This window comes from Mycetomoellerius zeteki, unplaced genomic scaffold, assembly GCF_001594055.1.
Source record: "Mycetomoellerius zeteki isolate Tzet28-1 unplaced genomic scaffold, Tzet1.0 scaffold312, whole genome shotgun sequence".
NCBI classification, from domain to species: domain Eukaryota; kingdom Metazoa; phylum Arthropoda; class Insecta; order Hymenoptera; family Formicidae; genus Mycetomoellerius; species Mycetomoellerius zeteki.
In genome coordinates, this window is record NW_017257297.1 from 210,978 (window position 1) to 226,182 (window position 15,205).

General features: G+C 37.8%; 1 protein-coding gene across 2 annotated transcripts in view; it reads right to left on the reverse strand.

Moving 5' to 3' along the window:
* Positions 1–2,658: 2,658 nt before the first annotated feature.
* LOC108724883 (protein gooseberry) overlaps positions 2,659–15,205 on the reverse strand; it is an 18,583-nt gene continuing 6,036 nt past the window's right edge. The window contains exons 2-6 of one of the 2 annotated variants that reach the window (XM_018451577.1): positions 13,496–13,809; positions 12,327–12,453; positions 6,552–6,723; positions 5,971–6,249; positions 2,659–2,961 (exon numbers count right to left, since the gene is read on the reverse strand). In XM_018451577.1, coding sequence (XP_018307079.1) covers positions 2,694–2,961; positions 5,971–6,249; positions 6,552–6,723; positions 12,327–12,453; positions 13,496–13,809 — 1,160 coding nt within the window. In that variant the 3' untranslated portion in view covers positions 2,659–2,693. Of the gene's footprint in view, positions 2,962–5,970; positions 6,250–6,551; positions 6,724–12,326; positions 12,457–13,495; positions 13,810–15,205 lie in introns of both variants that reach the window. The other variant, XM_018451575.1, reaches the window with a different exon arrangement.

The following is a 15,205-nucleotide window of genomic DNA, read 5'->3' on the forward strand; positions in this document are numbered from 1 at the left end:
TAGACAACAAATTTAGACAACAAATGTATTTCTTTTGTCGTTTGATGGTATGCAAAATAAATTGATTTTGATGATAGTCGAAATAATGAAAGAAGGCATACTCAGGAAAAAAAAACACGAAATCACATTAAGATCAAGATGACATCAAGCAAAAGTCATTATAGAAAAAATCATAGTGATATCATTTGATACACTTTTGACGATGATTTTGTAATGATTTTTTCATATGATCATAATGTTTAATTTTTTTACTTAAAAATCATTGTCATATAAAAAATTCATTATAAAACTATCGTCAAAAAGGTATCAAATGACATTATTATGATTTTTCCTAAAATGACTACTTGATATCATCTTGATTTTATTATGATTTTATGTTCTACCTGGAATGAGAGATTATTAATTGTATTTTAGGTATTACAAACATAATGATTTATGTAATTATAATTCAAATTATTACTTGAAATATACTTCTTAAAATATATAAAAATATAATTATATATATTCTCCATCTCCATATTTAAAATTCTCTGCAAGATCGTATTAATAAGAAAAATTGGTATCAAATACAATTTTTTGTGTCTTTTTTGCTTTTTAAACTGTAATGCGACTTAAGACTCTACGACCCCGCTACAACTTCTATTGTAGACCCCACATAAGTTTAACAAACAGTTTCAACGCACGCGCGCGCGATTCAAATTTGCCAAAAATAGTCTCAATATTACCGTTAGATAATTTATTTATTTAACCTTTAATAACGATAAATGTATAACGTAGAGCGAATTCGTGATATAAACGTTCCTAAATAAGTCAGGCACTAAATAAGTCCTAAATAAGTCAATACTGAAATCGTAATTCCACATCTACGACATATTCGTAAACATGCTTGCTCAATAAGATACGAAGGGTTAAAGATAGAAGCTGGTAAGGGCGGCGAATCGTTGTGCGGTGATACTTTGTGCTGCAGGAACTTGGCGACCAGGCAGTACAAGAGAGAAAGAAAGAGGGAAAGAACGACCACCTACTTCGTCGACACAATGGGGCACAAATGCGTGGCGACAGGACCCGTAGATATACGGCAGGCTGATTGCTCGTTGTCACTGCGCGCCCGATTGTCGGCTCTTCGAGGTCCACCAAACCCCCCGCCGTTCGTGTACTGTCTTCTGACGACGGGCCCGTGATCAACGACGGGTTCGCGGGGGCGGCTGAAAACCGGGAGAGAAGCCTGACGATTCGGGACCGATCGCGAATTATGCACGCTTTACTTTTTAGGTCGGTCGACTCTTATACTACCCAGTCTCGCAAAGTATGCAATAATAAAAGGAGGGAGAAAACATCGTTTTCTAAGATATGCAATAAGTTCCAGTCAACAAATCTTGTTATCTGTTATACTCCCACGAACTTTCAATCTTATTCGATATTAATACACAAAAAAAGGATTTTATTGAAATATCTAAAAATTTATCTAAATACAGAAAATAATTAAATACTGAAAGTAATTTTGTTACACTACTAAAATAATTATGTAAGACGCTCAAGTCGACTGCTAGAATTAAAATTTTTGCAACATTGCTCATTGTTTGATTTTTCTATATAATTATTTTGATGGTCTAACAAAATTATTTTCAGATTTTGTATCTAGCTAAATTTTCAAATATTTCACTAAATTTTTTTCATGTGGAAATTAAATATGCACTTACCTTGTGAGCGCAAATAGATATTAATAAGATGATATTAACAGTATAATCGAAGAACAGGACGAATTTTTCGCATAGTCCATTTATTTATATAACGTTGCATTATACAAATCGGATATAATTGTCGTGACAACAACACGTTATGTGCGGTATATATAATAATTGAACTGGCCAATTGAATAACTTGCGGGAAGAAGAATCACAACGTCGGTTGTAATATAAGAATATCTTTATCAATAATTTTGCTATGATTTAATACGATCTACGCATAAATATGTACAGTTTTATCTATCAAATATACACAAGTTATTCGTGAATATATATATATATAGCATTTATATTATATTATTACTATAATAAGGCAATTCTAAAACGGTAAAGCATCCGAGGCATCGTTTGTTTCACAACTGCCAAGTGCTAATCACTCTAACGAATAAATCTTCGTAATTACGACACTTCTCAGAAGTCGGTGAGCGGCTTACCTATGTACGACTTAAACGTGAGTTTAACTCTATCATAAATATGCAGTGTAACTTCGTCGTGGAAAAGCTTACATGTACCATCTATAAAGCGATTATAGGATATTTACAATTGCTTGTGTCTTATGCATAAATTACCAATTACATATTCATAAATAAAACAAATCTTTTCTCCAAATTTCGAAGACTATACAACATATTTTACATCTACTTCAATCAGAAACTATTCTAGAAACGATATAATTGTGCCGAAAGAATATCTTTTGAGTTCCTAATAAAAGTAACAACATACAATAATAACGCAAATAATTATTTAATAATAAAAGCTAAGACAAACGTATATTCTTATAAAAAACAGTTTAACAATCAGCAATTTTTTCAAAACGCGTGCAAATATTTTTATCAATTCAAATCCAGCCTCAAAAAAAAACAAAATAAATAACAGTAACAATTTTTTAAGCCATCTTTTCCTGTAATTGCATACAAGTCGATGTGCGATCGTTTCTCGCGGTTAAATTCAGTGAATTCTTCCGCAAACCTGAGAATCGATGTTGCCCAAATACGGATATCCGCTCTTCGCCTCGCTAGGGCTGTGCGGAGTTACGTGGGGCGCCATCCCCGTCGAGACCGGTACCCCGGAGGAGGATGCACCACCTTGCACCATGCAGGCGCTCATGTTGGACCCGGTCGGGCTGACGCTGCCCCCCAGACTGCCCAGATTGAGATTGGTGGAAGTCAGATTGGAGGCAAGGTTGCTGCTGCCGTAATGGGAGGCGTTGAACAATCTGCAACAGGCGAGATCGAAGGTCTGCTCACAAGGAAATAAACGGCGACGATAAATTGTATTATGTAATATTACGAAACTTCTACATTCCTTTCTCTTATATTAACGTGATACTTAAAAAAAAAAAACATTCTCTGAATAATACAAATCACATAAATAAGATAAAGGAGAAAATAAATGAAAAAATGTCATTAGAATTTTATTAATTGCTATTATTAACAATGTAAAAGTATTCAACTTTCAATCTTAATTTTAGAAAGGCCTAGGAAAGATTCTTTTATTAAAATTATGAATATAATATTGTGAATATGATGTAACAATTGACGAGCTTATTAAATATTAATAGAAAAAGAGATAGATATTCTCTCACGAACCGCATATATCAATCGGCAGTTAAAGGGAATATATTACCCGCCAATATTCGTAATTATATCTCCGTTCGATATCTTGAATATAAATTAACTATTGTACGTGCGCATATGTACGGACACGTGGGGAGTTGCGATACGATGAAATGAGTCGCACAATGGTGAAAGGTGTCCACATGCGGTAATACGAAAATGAAATTCCGGCGTGTTCTCTCAAAGTGGTTACTGCCGTTTGCAAGGCGATACCGCACTCACACATGCTCTGCGAATCGGTTAGGGCGTGTCGAGGGCGGCAGCGGCCGATTTCCAAACACCGTCGCGGCCCTTTGAGCATTCTGATACACTACCATGATTAAGGATCTCAGATCATTGTCCCTTGAATGGTAAACCTTTATCGTTGCTTTTATTACAATATTGTTATTCTTTAAGCTTAAAAAAATAACTAATAGTTATTTTAGTATATCTGAATGAACAGAAGAAGCGTGGGAAGACTAGTCATTCTTCGGTATTTTTGGAGTTTTAGAGAAACAAATTCACATAGACTCTTGATGGTGATAAATGATGTTTCGAAAAGTATATAAAATTATTAATAGGTTGGTGATATATTTTAAAAGACATATTAAAAAAAAACGATGTAAGAAATAAAATTAGACAAAATCCAAAGCTATAAGAAATCAATTCTTAATTAAAATAAACTTGAAACGCGTTGATATTTTGAGACGATTATAGCGTACGATTGTAAAACGAAGTCGGTCCTTTGAGCGTTTCGCCATGACGCTTAAGCACCCTAAATCCCGTCGGTGCCAGGCCTAGTTCGCACTATAACTTTATTTCTTTCCCCCTTTTTTTATTTAGAAGGTAGCGCGACGTTTCTGGTGGAAGCCGCGCGATTTATCGACCATACTCCGCCCTACGAATCTATTTTCATGCAGAAGAATGTCTCTCCTTCTCTGCTCACAAATCAAATTTTTGTTCTATGGTCACGTTAACGAATTCTTAAGAATTTAGTGGCAACCAAAATTTACAGCTCGCGATTCTTCGGAATTAAAATCGGCCGTCAAATAAAATATGGAACTTATATTAAATATTCTTTCGAGGCAAACTGACTTCGACTATATCATTTAAAAAATTTAGAGAAACGTAAATTTTGTTCTATAAGTATCTTTAATTTTTTATTTTTATATTAATCTTCTTTTGACTTTTTCGTCAGAATTAAAATAAATCACGACTATTTCCGGAGTTTGGCTAATAGCTTCTATGCTATTTGAATTATTTTCGAGTATCTAAACTTGTGTGTGTGTGTGTTTTTTTTTTACTAAAAAAACATTATTAGAGTAGAATTTCTAATTTTTTCCCACGTCTAGGGACAGTTTTTCTTAGCCGAAAGCACGTTTCCGGGTGGCGAGATTTGTTTTCTTCTTCTCAGATGGAATGTATCGTTAACATGACTCATAGCCATTTCACAAAGTTTTGTATAGTTTCTGCGCTTGTCTATATATGAAACGGCAAAAACGGCGACAACCATCGACAGCAACGAATTCGCTCGAACTGGACAGAATCGACTACGGAGAGCGACCCCCCACGAGGTAGGCTGACGCTCCACCGGGGGTCCATGAGTATTATCCCGGATGTTTAAGACCGGCAAAGCTTCGCTCTGTGCATCACGTGATGGCTCGGCACAGTGAACCAGTCCGCTGTTGTACAAGGCCCAAAGGGGCCCAAGCGAGACAGTAAGTCCGGAACATCGCCGCTAGAAAGAGGCGCGCGCGGCAACGCGCGGAGATAAAGACGGCGAAGCCAGGGTGTTTCGAACAATTAATTCAGCCATCGTGGCGTAATAACAGGTTGCTCCGGTGGCCGGGTTGCTACAGTGTGTTGTTACACGCCGAGCGGACGAGCCGATTCACTTGAGCCAGAGAGATAGAGCGAGAGAGAGAAAGAAAGAGGAAAGCGAGAGAGGAAGAGACGGAAAGCACGGGGAATGAGGAAGCGAGAGAAAGAGAGAGCCAACGGGGCCCTGCCGACACGTTTTCTGTGTGGTCCTCAATTATGTTGCTTCTTGGGCCTCCGTAATGAAACGCTACCGGCTAATAATCCAACCCGGGTCTTGATCCTTCGATGCAGGGTGTATGTACCTGTGCCGTGATCCAGCTTTAACCGATCGTGGCAGCGCCGCGAGGTAGCAACGATCGATCGCGGATAATCGTTGCGGGGGTGTCCAAGGACGACAGGTATCGCGTTCAATTACGTATTCACGTGACTTCAAATTTTGGAAAACAAATACTTATGGAATTTTATAAGCTTATAATAAGACCAAAAATAATAAAAAATTAAATTTGATTTGAAATAAAAATTTTTGTTTAGACTAGTCATCAAGATCTGAGGAATAGAATTGCAAGTATACCTAATAATGATTAAATTTTAATATTAGAAAAAAAAACGCTATTCGAGAAATCTGAATATGATAATAAAAGATCTTGTATGAAAAAAGTGTCTAATATACGACAGATTTACGAAGAACCGATTATTAAATCAGCAACGATTTTTCTTGATAGTATATTACATTGTTCATGCGATTTTTCTTTCTGTCTAGTTAATTTACAAAATGAACATTTTGACAAGCACTAGTTGTTAAAACTTACCCATAATTGTCCGGAGTCGCCCGCGGCCATTGCTGCTGCGCCGCATAGTAGTTCTCCCCGTAGTTGTAATGCTGAGAATAACCGGCGGTGGTTGCTGCGGCTGCAGCAACGCTCGCCTGCCCGTAGCTCTGATAGCTCTCTGCACCATTGCCGTAGTGCTGAGTCTGGAAGGGTAGACTCATGTTGAAGGCGTTCAGCTGTTGGCTGTTCAGCTGTTTGCGAAGTCTGGCACGCCTGTTGCTGAACCAAACTTGCACTCGAGCTTCCGTTAACTTTGTTCTGCGAAAAAAGAGCATCCAAAAAAATATCAGTAAAAATATAAATCGCAAATGTAAAGTTTATGTTATCACAAAGTCTACAGCGTCATAATTTTTTACAATTTCCTTCGATGTGTAATTTCAGTCACAAATTCAGATTTAATTTCAAATGTTATTTTTTTCAAGAAGTAATAATTTATTCCATTTAACATATAATTTTATAAAGATAATTGATGTAATTAATTTAAATATTGATTTAATATTACACGAATAAAATTTGTTAACATGTAATTTTTTATGAAAAAGAATTCCTAAGAAACTTACTTTTGTGCAAGTTCCTCTCTAGTGTACACATCAGGATATTGCGTCCGATGAAAAGCCGCTTCCAATTGTTCCAGTTGTTCGCCGGTGAAGGTAGTCCTGCTTCTACGTTGTTTTCTCTTCAGCGCGATACCAGGTTCGCTTTCCGTGTCGGAGTCGTCACCGCTACTTCCAGCTGAACAGTAATTAAAGACAGCACCATTTAAATACGCAACTTTACTTGTTTTCTAACAAGATACACAGGCTACACAGATGACACAGTGCAACACTGTGTCCAACACAAAGTGTTCCAACTGTGACATAATATTATACTGTTTGATACTGCAAAAAACTAAGTAAGAGCGTGTAAGATATGTCAGTGTTACCAACTTTTCAAAAAATTATATAGCTATGCTTATTTTATAATAAAATCATTAAAAGCAGGTAAAAACTAATGTTTTTTTTTTTAAGAATAAAATATACTGTGTTTCTTCTTAAATATATTTTTAATGCTTCAAATATGCTTTAAACAGTACTATAAAAAAACATATTTATAAAACATGTTAAAAACATCAATTAGCATGTTTCAAACTATTTAAAACACGTTTAAAACATGTTTTTTATCAACCCTGATTAAAAGCCATCGCAGTTTTGAAAGAATTACAATTTAATTTTAAATTAATTAAATTGTAAGTCTATTATAGATAGCTAAATCCTCGTAAAAATAAAAATAAAATAAAAATGAAATAAAACTAAACTTCCAACAAGTATTTTACACGGTGTAACACAAAGTAACACGGCGTGTCCTAGTCAGAAAACAGCCTTTGTCATTAAATATTCAATTTAGGGATTTACGTATCAATTATTAACGGATTTGTCGTAGAATAAATAAAACTATCCCACTATCTTGACAACTGTAAAAATTCGATTCTTTTTCTTCTTCTCTTGTTAATGGTATTGTCTTTACACGATATGGCCAATAGCAAATCTTTTCTTCCAACATTCCATAAATAAATTGAATAAATGTTTTAAATGAATATATTTTGAGAATGATTACAAAAGACAGTTATGTAGTTTCGTTAGGAATTTCCAAAAATTTATTATTCGTACTCGGCAATTTTTCTGATGCAATAGTAAAAATTTCACACATTAACGAAAAGGCGAATATTCTATTCGTACATTAAAACATCATCGATAGTTTCCGAGAGGAGAAACGCAAGCGTGCGTTCCTTAATAGCGGCGAGAGCATCTCTCGGTCCAGCACGTGCTGCACGTCAGATACCGAAGATAGGAAGCGAGTCGTTCACGCCCACAGTTCACACGCCGGTCTCAGCAACCCACCATTAAGACCCTTCTGATTACAGCCATGCCCAGCCGAACCTATACTAAACTAAAACACCGGAGAAATTAGGGTCCGCCGCGAAGAAATTAAGTTCTTTGACATGTCCCGTCCCACCCGAGCTAAACGAAAGCCCGTTTCAAAGAGGAATCGTTGCCTGCCTCCACGAGACACTATTTATGGAATTTCGAGTTTGATTTGTAACCCTTTCGGACCTAATTTGTTCTCCACGGTTTGTCCCTGTTACGCTGACTTCAACAACTACATCGATAACGTTATAACTCCGTCCAACTTGATAAATGAATAATTTAATATTTAACACATTTTACATTTCAAAAATTTCACTAATAAAGTTTATTAATTATTTATTATTATTATTTATAGATATTTAATATTTTCTATAAATGCACAATTTTATATAAATGGTGAATATTTTTGGTGAAATATTTAATTTCTCTGAACATATATCGAGATAGTATCGAGGATCCTATATGTCTCTTTTTATATCTGTACTCCGTAATTTACAGACTTATTCTCGGATTAAGATCGACCGACGGGAATAAACGTCTAAATCAATAGCACCTGCGCGAACATCAACCAGAATTTGAGAACACGAAGTGCATGGCGGTTCCTGCCAGATTAAAGACTACCGCGCGCTCGTAAATCGTCGCGAGGGTTTCAGGTGCATGCCCAACGATTTTTCGAGATTCTAACGCTTTTCACGTGCTATCAGCGCCTGCCAATACTTAATGAATCTGAGACCGAATAAAAAAAAAAGATAGCAACCACCTATATTTTCTACAAAATAAATTTAAAATTATTCTCAAATTTATTAGCATAAGCTATTAAATTTGAATATCAAATTTGTTTTAAGAAAAAAATCTCGATTTATATTAAAATGTGTCGTAAATACGAATAACTTATCTTTATGCACTTTTTAATGACATGAAGATAAAAATAGCTATTATTTTAAAAGAAAATTATAAATGAAAAGAACAGTTTTGCTGAAATATCTAAAAATTTAACTATGGATACTGATATTGAAATCATTTTGTTGGATCATCAAAATAATTAGATAGGATGCTCAAACTGATTGCTAAAATGCAAAATTTATTACAGCATTACTCATCATGCTTGAAAGTCCTACATAATTATTTTAATAATCCAAATTATTTTCTGATTTATATCTAGCTAAATTTTTAAATACTTCAGCAAAACTTTTTTTTCCGTGTATATATAAGGAAGAAATAATTTTTGTACAAGATTGCGGCGTTCATAACGGGACTGTTTACTATTAAAAGGCTTCTATAATATCTTTTGAACTGAGAACAGTGTTGCAATCGCGAAACGTCGCGATTTGCTGGGAAACGTCGAAGTAAACATCGGTGAGAAAGATTGCGATGCTAAACAATTACTATCGGAGAAATGACCGGCGCGGCGAGGCGATCGCCGTCTTGCGAGCGCGGTGAACGACGAAGGTCTCAATCACGAGTCTGCCCCGCAGTAAGAGCATCTAAATCAATAGAGGGTGCCGTTGCGTTCCGCGAACAAAACGGCGGGTACAGGGTGTGTTGTTGGCGGTTTGTAAGATTAGAGGCAGGCGGCCGGGTACGAAGCCGAGGAAGACCACACGCCGCGGTTGGTGCCGCGTAGGTATATATATATGCGCGCTGATCCCTCCGTCCTCCTTGCACCGTTGTGGAATCCACGCCATCTCCTCGTCTTGTTCCTCAGGTTCGACTGCTCTTGCTCCTCTTAGCCGTTCCATCCGATTTCTTCTTTCACGTTCCTCCGACTCTGCTCCACCTGACTTCCTCCTTCTCTGCACGAGCTACGTCCGGATCTGTCCCTCTCTCTTGTCGCCCCGCGCGATCGTTCCTCCCGATTTCTTTGACGGAGAGACAGACCGCGGGGTTATTTATCGCGCGTGTTCTTGGCTACCGGAACCGCCGGGTGATCTTGCATTCTGGGACTGACATGCCGGCGAGGGGAGAAAGGCGCGCGGAAGATGAATGGACGCGAGACGAAATGATTGAAGTGTGTATTTGTGAGACCTTTTAAGTTCCCTCGCGTTGATTGCATCGTGCATCCGATCTACTAGATTGTTTGCTATTTCTCATTTTGTCGCTATTTAACCATTCATTTAACTTCTAGTGTTTTCTTGAAAGAAGTAATTGATATATGTGACAGAAGAATATATTTATAGAAAATTAAATTGTGTGCGCGCGCGCGCGCGCGCGCGTGTGTGTGTGTGTGTGTGTGTGTGCTTATATCAAACGCTAAGTATTCTTGTAAGAAGAGAAATATCAGGAAGATATCCTTATCCGTATTCTGTTACTTGACTATGATGATGTGTTATTATCGCATTAATGCATCAATCGTTCAAGTTATCTCGCTCTTTCTCCTCGTTCCCCAATCCACGTCCGTGTCATAAGCCGATCCAATACATCGCCGACTTCAGTGCTAAACCATCATGCTGCGATTGAATAAAAAGAACGAAGGTTCTACGTCCGAGGTGTGCATTCAAAAAGACTTCGTCCCTGCTTCTTCTTCCTCTTCTTCGTCTCCGTATCCTTTCCTTTCGCGGCGGTGCATTAGCGGCAGAAACAGCGCCTGACTTTCTTCTTGTTCCTCCCCTTTGTTCGAATCATAATACATAATTTACCCGGCCTGCAAACGCGGCGAACCCAATAAAGATCTATGCGTCTTCCTCCAGGACTTTTATTGAAGTATTCATAATTGAATCGCTACCTTCGGGGCAATTTTATCTCGACATCGCGACTTATTAACGATTCTTCGCATAAAATATATTGGCGATAAATAATCGTTCGCTTTATTTAGAATATATAGAATTGTCTTCATAATGAAAAGCACACGGAACAATTTCACTGAAGTACCTTTCGGCTAAATATAGATTTGAAAATCATTCTGTCGAATCAAAATAATTACGTGAATCATTCAAACTAGTTACTAGAATGTCAAAACATTTTGTAGCATTGTTTATCGTATTTGACTGTCTTGCATAATTATTTTGATAATCCAACAAAATTATTTTCAGGTTTGTAGTACATGTAAAGTATCAAAAAATTTAGCTAAATATAAATCTGAAAATAATTTTGTTGGACCATCAAAATATTATAATTATGTAGGACGTACAAACTGATTGATAGAATGTCAAAACTTTCTGCAGCATTACTCATCTGTACCTAGTTAAATTTTTAGATATTTCAGCAACCCTAGTGAAAATAAAAATCGGAGCGTAAGAGTCGAATGTAATGGGAGAGTGATAGAAGCGTAAACGAAGTTTCTAGGAGGCAAAAATTGAAACAACGAAACGTAAAAGAGGCTTACGCTTCTTGTACGTTCTGTTGTTCCAGTTTTCGCTTCCTAGAAGTTTCATTTACGCTTCTATTACTCTCCTATTACATTTGACTTAAGCTCCGATTTTTATTTTTATCAGGGAAACCGTTCCTTCCATGTTCTTATTATTCCAATATTGGTCAGCTGCTTTAGTTTCTATTTAATTTACGTTAAATCGCGTAATATTTATTTTCAATGAAAATATTTTCAACGAATAATATGAATAATATCAAGAAGATGAAAGTCGCTTTCACAACAGCGCAAAAAGGTTGTTCAATGCGACAGGAAGCAACAGGTCGAGCACCATCCGTGAGTCGTTGCGCGAAGTTGCAATCTCGGGCATACGTCTAATCAAAACTAAATCTTCCCGACAAGGTAATAAACTCGACAGATCTACGCGCCACGGGACGCCTAATATTTCTTCGCACCCCTTACCGCCAGTAATAAATAAAAAAGAAAGGAATTCCCCTTTACGTTTCGCCGACCGGACCTATATTCCTACCAATCTCCAGCGTGGCCACGAAACTGCTGGATACTTCAATAAGTAGAACTCGTACATATCTCGAGGCTCATGTAACACGTTCAACACGAATGTGAAATAAACGAAATACAAATGATAACGTCGCGAAAAGTATCTGCGTAATAATTACATCCCTTGGTGCGATCGGTAATTGAATCTCTTATTACTTCCATATATGAGCTCGTAGTTATAAACACGTTAAAAACTTTCGACTTTAAAGACTGTATGGAAAAGGATAACGACTTCCTTTCGTATTACGCCTGTGGGAAAAGTGTCGAATAGCATTTCAGATCGGGAACTTTGAATACATGGGCTACAAACGGTTGATCGTCGCGGCCGCCTTGCCTCAATTAACTTAGCACACGACTACGCTATAATTACGCTTATTGCTCGATTAACCCCGGGCACTTCATTTGCGTCCGCCCGGTGGTTTATGCAGTGTTAAAACGATGATACGCGCGCGTATTGCGAACTTTGAAAATATATTTTTCGATGGTGATCCGCACATCGTGTAGGAAATCTTGATAGCCTCGGCAGATCGGATCGCGATAATCATAAATGTTATACTCATAACACTCACCAAGAATACCATCAATAGAGTGATTTCTGCGTAGGTCATCACCGGGACGTGTCTGGTTGGCTGGTCCACGTAGAAGTCTGGTGATACTAGATACGGAAGGTGCCGAGGCTTTGTCGCAGACTCCGTCCTGCTGGCAGAACCGCGTTGGACTAGTTAGCATAATTTTTCTTTCAACTAACATTTCTTTCACGATTTAAATGACGTACATTTTTCAATAATTTATATAATATAATATCATGAAGATACACATTTAAAAAAGTTACAAACAAAAAGAAGCGTATACTTTAGGTATCCCTATATTTCTAGATTAACGCACATCTCTATCATTTACTTTAGATTTTGCGCGATTTCGTTTATTTATATAAAAAAAAAGAAAAGTGTTACATAACGCTATATCTTTATCCTTCGGTACCACTCTCAGTGTGCATATCCGAATTTTCTTTTACTTTATATATCCCTGATAGAAAAATGTATGCAGTTTTCTAGATATCCATCTAGTTATTATCTATTGTAGTATTACTGTATTTTCATTAGTCGTAACAATGTTGCGTAAATGGACAAGAACTTGATAGAATTTTATTCAGTGGCTGCAACAGTTTCTCTAGTAAAAATATGTGCAATTTGTGTGTGTACGTATGTAGATACCTGCTCAGTTGTTGTCTAGTATCAATAGATTATTATTAGTTAAAATACTGCGTAGTCTATTTGTTATCCTATTTTTGTTCAATAAACATGTTCTCATTTCCCATATTTTTTTTAACTGCAGGTAAAGTGTTACATTTTAATTGAGATCCTAAATATTTTTTGTTCTCAATTACTAAACAGAGTTAATATACATATAACTGTCCAGTAACTCAGAAAGTGCATGAAATTTCTATCAGGAGTGCTATAATTTTTTTATTATATTTTTAAAGATTTACAAGGGAAATAAACCCGTCCCCCCTAAACCTTGAGATACACTGATAAAAAAAATATGGGTCTAATATTTTTTTATACTCTGCAACATATCCAAAGCCCATCAAAATCGGTGAGGGACGGTTCCGATGGTTCCCTTGTTAGTGTGTTATTCTCGTGATCAAACGTATGTGGCACCGAAAGATTAAGATATTTCTCCTTTTATAATTTAAAAAAAAAAGATAAGCGTAATGGTATGGGTGATATCAACGGACCTTTATCAATTTCTCGCGTATCTCCCAGCTGAAGATTCCAGGGTTCTGCCGCCTAAGATCTTCAATCCTCGCCTCGACTTCCGGCGTGGCAACTCGCGGTTTGCTACCGCCAATCACACCGGGTCTTATCGATCCCGTTTCTTGATACCGATTCAGAATCTTCGAGACGCAGCCGTGTGACACCCTGAGCTGTCTCGATATGACACATGGCCTGACACCGGCCGCTGCCATCTCAACGATCTTCAAACGGATATGGTTCGGTAATGGACGGCCGTTGATGAATACACCACCTAGCTGGTTCACGCGACCCTGTCCTGCAAATGTAATAACACAGAAACCGTTTACCATAATGGCACGTCATGTTGTCTGGTACATCTATTTCCACGGTACGAGAACGACGGGTCATACATGATTATTTAATAATAACGGAATGGGCAAAAGACCGTCACGCAAATTTCGGTGTCGGAGACATCAAAGACAGATGACGACGTAGATCGAAATCACTATTTTAAAAGATGCAATTTTCCGGCGCGAGAAATACAGAAAACGTAATATAGTTTCTACGGACCGTTTCTTACGAAGTAATTATCGGTATGTACCGATGACAATATTCTAAACTACGTCTATGCAGTTAAATACATTGTATCTCGTGAGACGAGAAGAAAACACTGTGCACTGGATAGTAACGAAGCTGAGGAAAAATAGTGTGTTTTCTCGGCGCCGTGGTATTATACAATGCAGCACGGAGCAAGTGGCGTGACCATTTTTCTAAATGAGAATAAACGGATCTGCGCACAAAAGTGACGGAGGAGAAGAAGAACAGAGGTTCAACTCGCGCAAAAGAGGGCCGCTTAGCAGACAAAGCGCGGCGACACGCGAGGTGCCGCTCAAACACCGCTAATTACCGGTAATTAGCCTACCTCTCCCTCCCCCTCCCTTCCACGACATCCCCTTAATTAACTTAATTATAATCACGAAGTCAAACAAACGTGCGCGGCGTTACACGCGATGGGCAAAGCGATCCTGACTGGCAAAGGGGGGTAAAGAAGCGGAATGAGATGCACGCGGATGTGCGGTGGCTCTTACGATGATGCGCCGCGAACGTGGACCTCGCGTGCTTCAGAAAACCACGAAAGAGGGCCGCGTCACGAGTTACGGCCCTGGTTTTGCACGGAGTAGTAAAAGCCACGGACGAGGGGACAAGAGAGACGTCGAAGTGGCTTTAAAAGTCTGGGAGCCTTAAAAGCGCTCTCTCTCTCTCTTTCGCGCGTGGGGACAATAGGGGAAGTCCTCGACGGACAACCGGAGGCACGGCCATATCCTGCGTGTTTGTACCTATTTACATAAAGGAAGCTTTGCATAAGAGAAGAGGCGCACTTATGCGCGTCTCGCGGATGCTCCGTGCGATGCTCCGGATCGGAGCTGATGTTCTTCTCCATAGCGAAGATGCTGCAATCTGAACGATAAATCAAATGTGCGTATTGATTGTATTCTTTAATAAAACATCTATTTCTTAAATATATTACACTATTAATTTATATATTTCTGTGTGCTACTCGATTATTTCTTTAAATTCCATACAACTCGTCTCTTCTGGAAGTAATATTCGGACTGTATCTAGACTCCGCTCGTATACTTTATACTCTCTTTTATATTTCTCTTTAGAACTTCTCGTTCGACGACTTAAAATTATCCAAGAGCAGCGGGAAA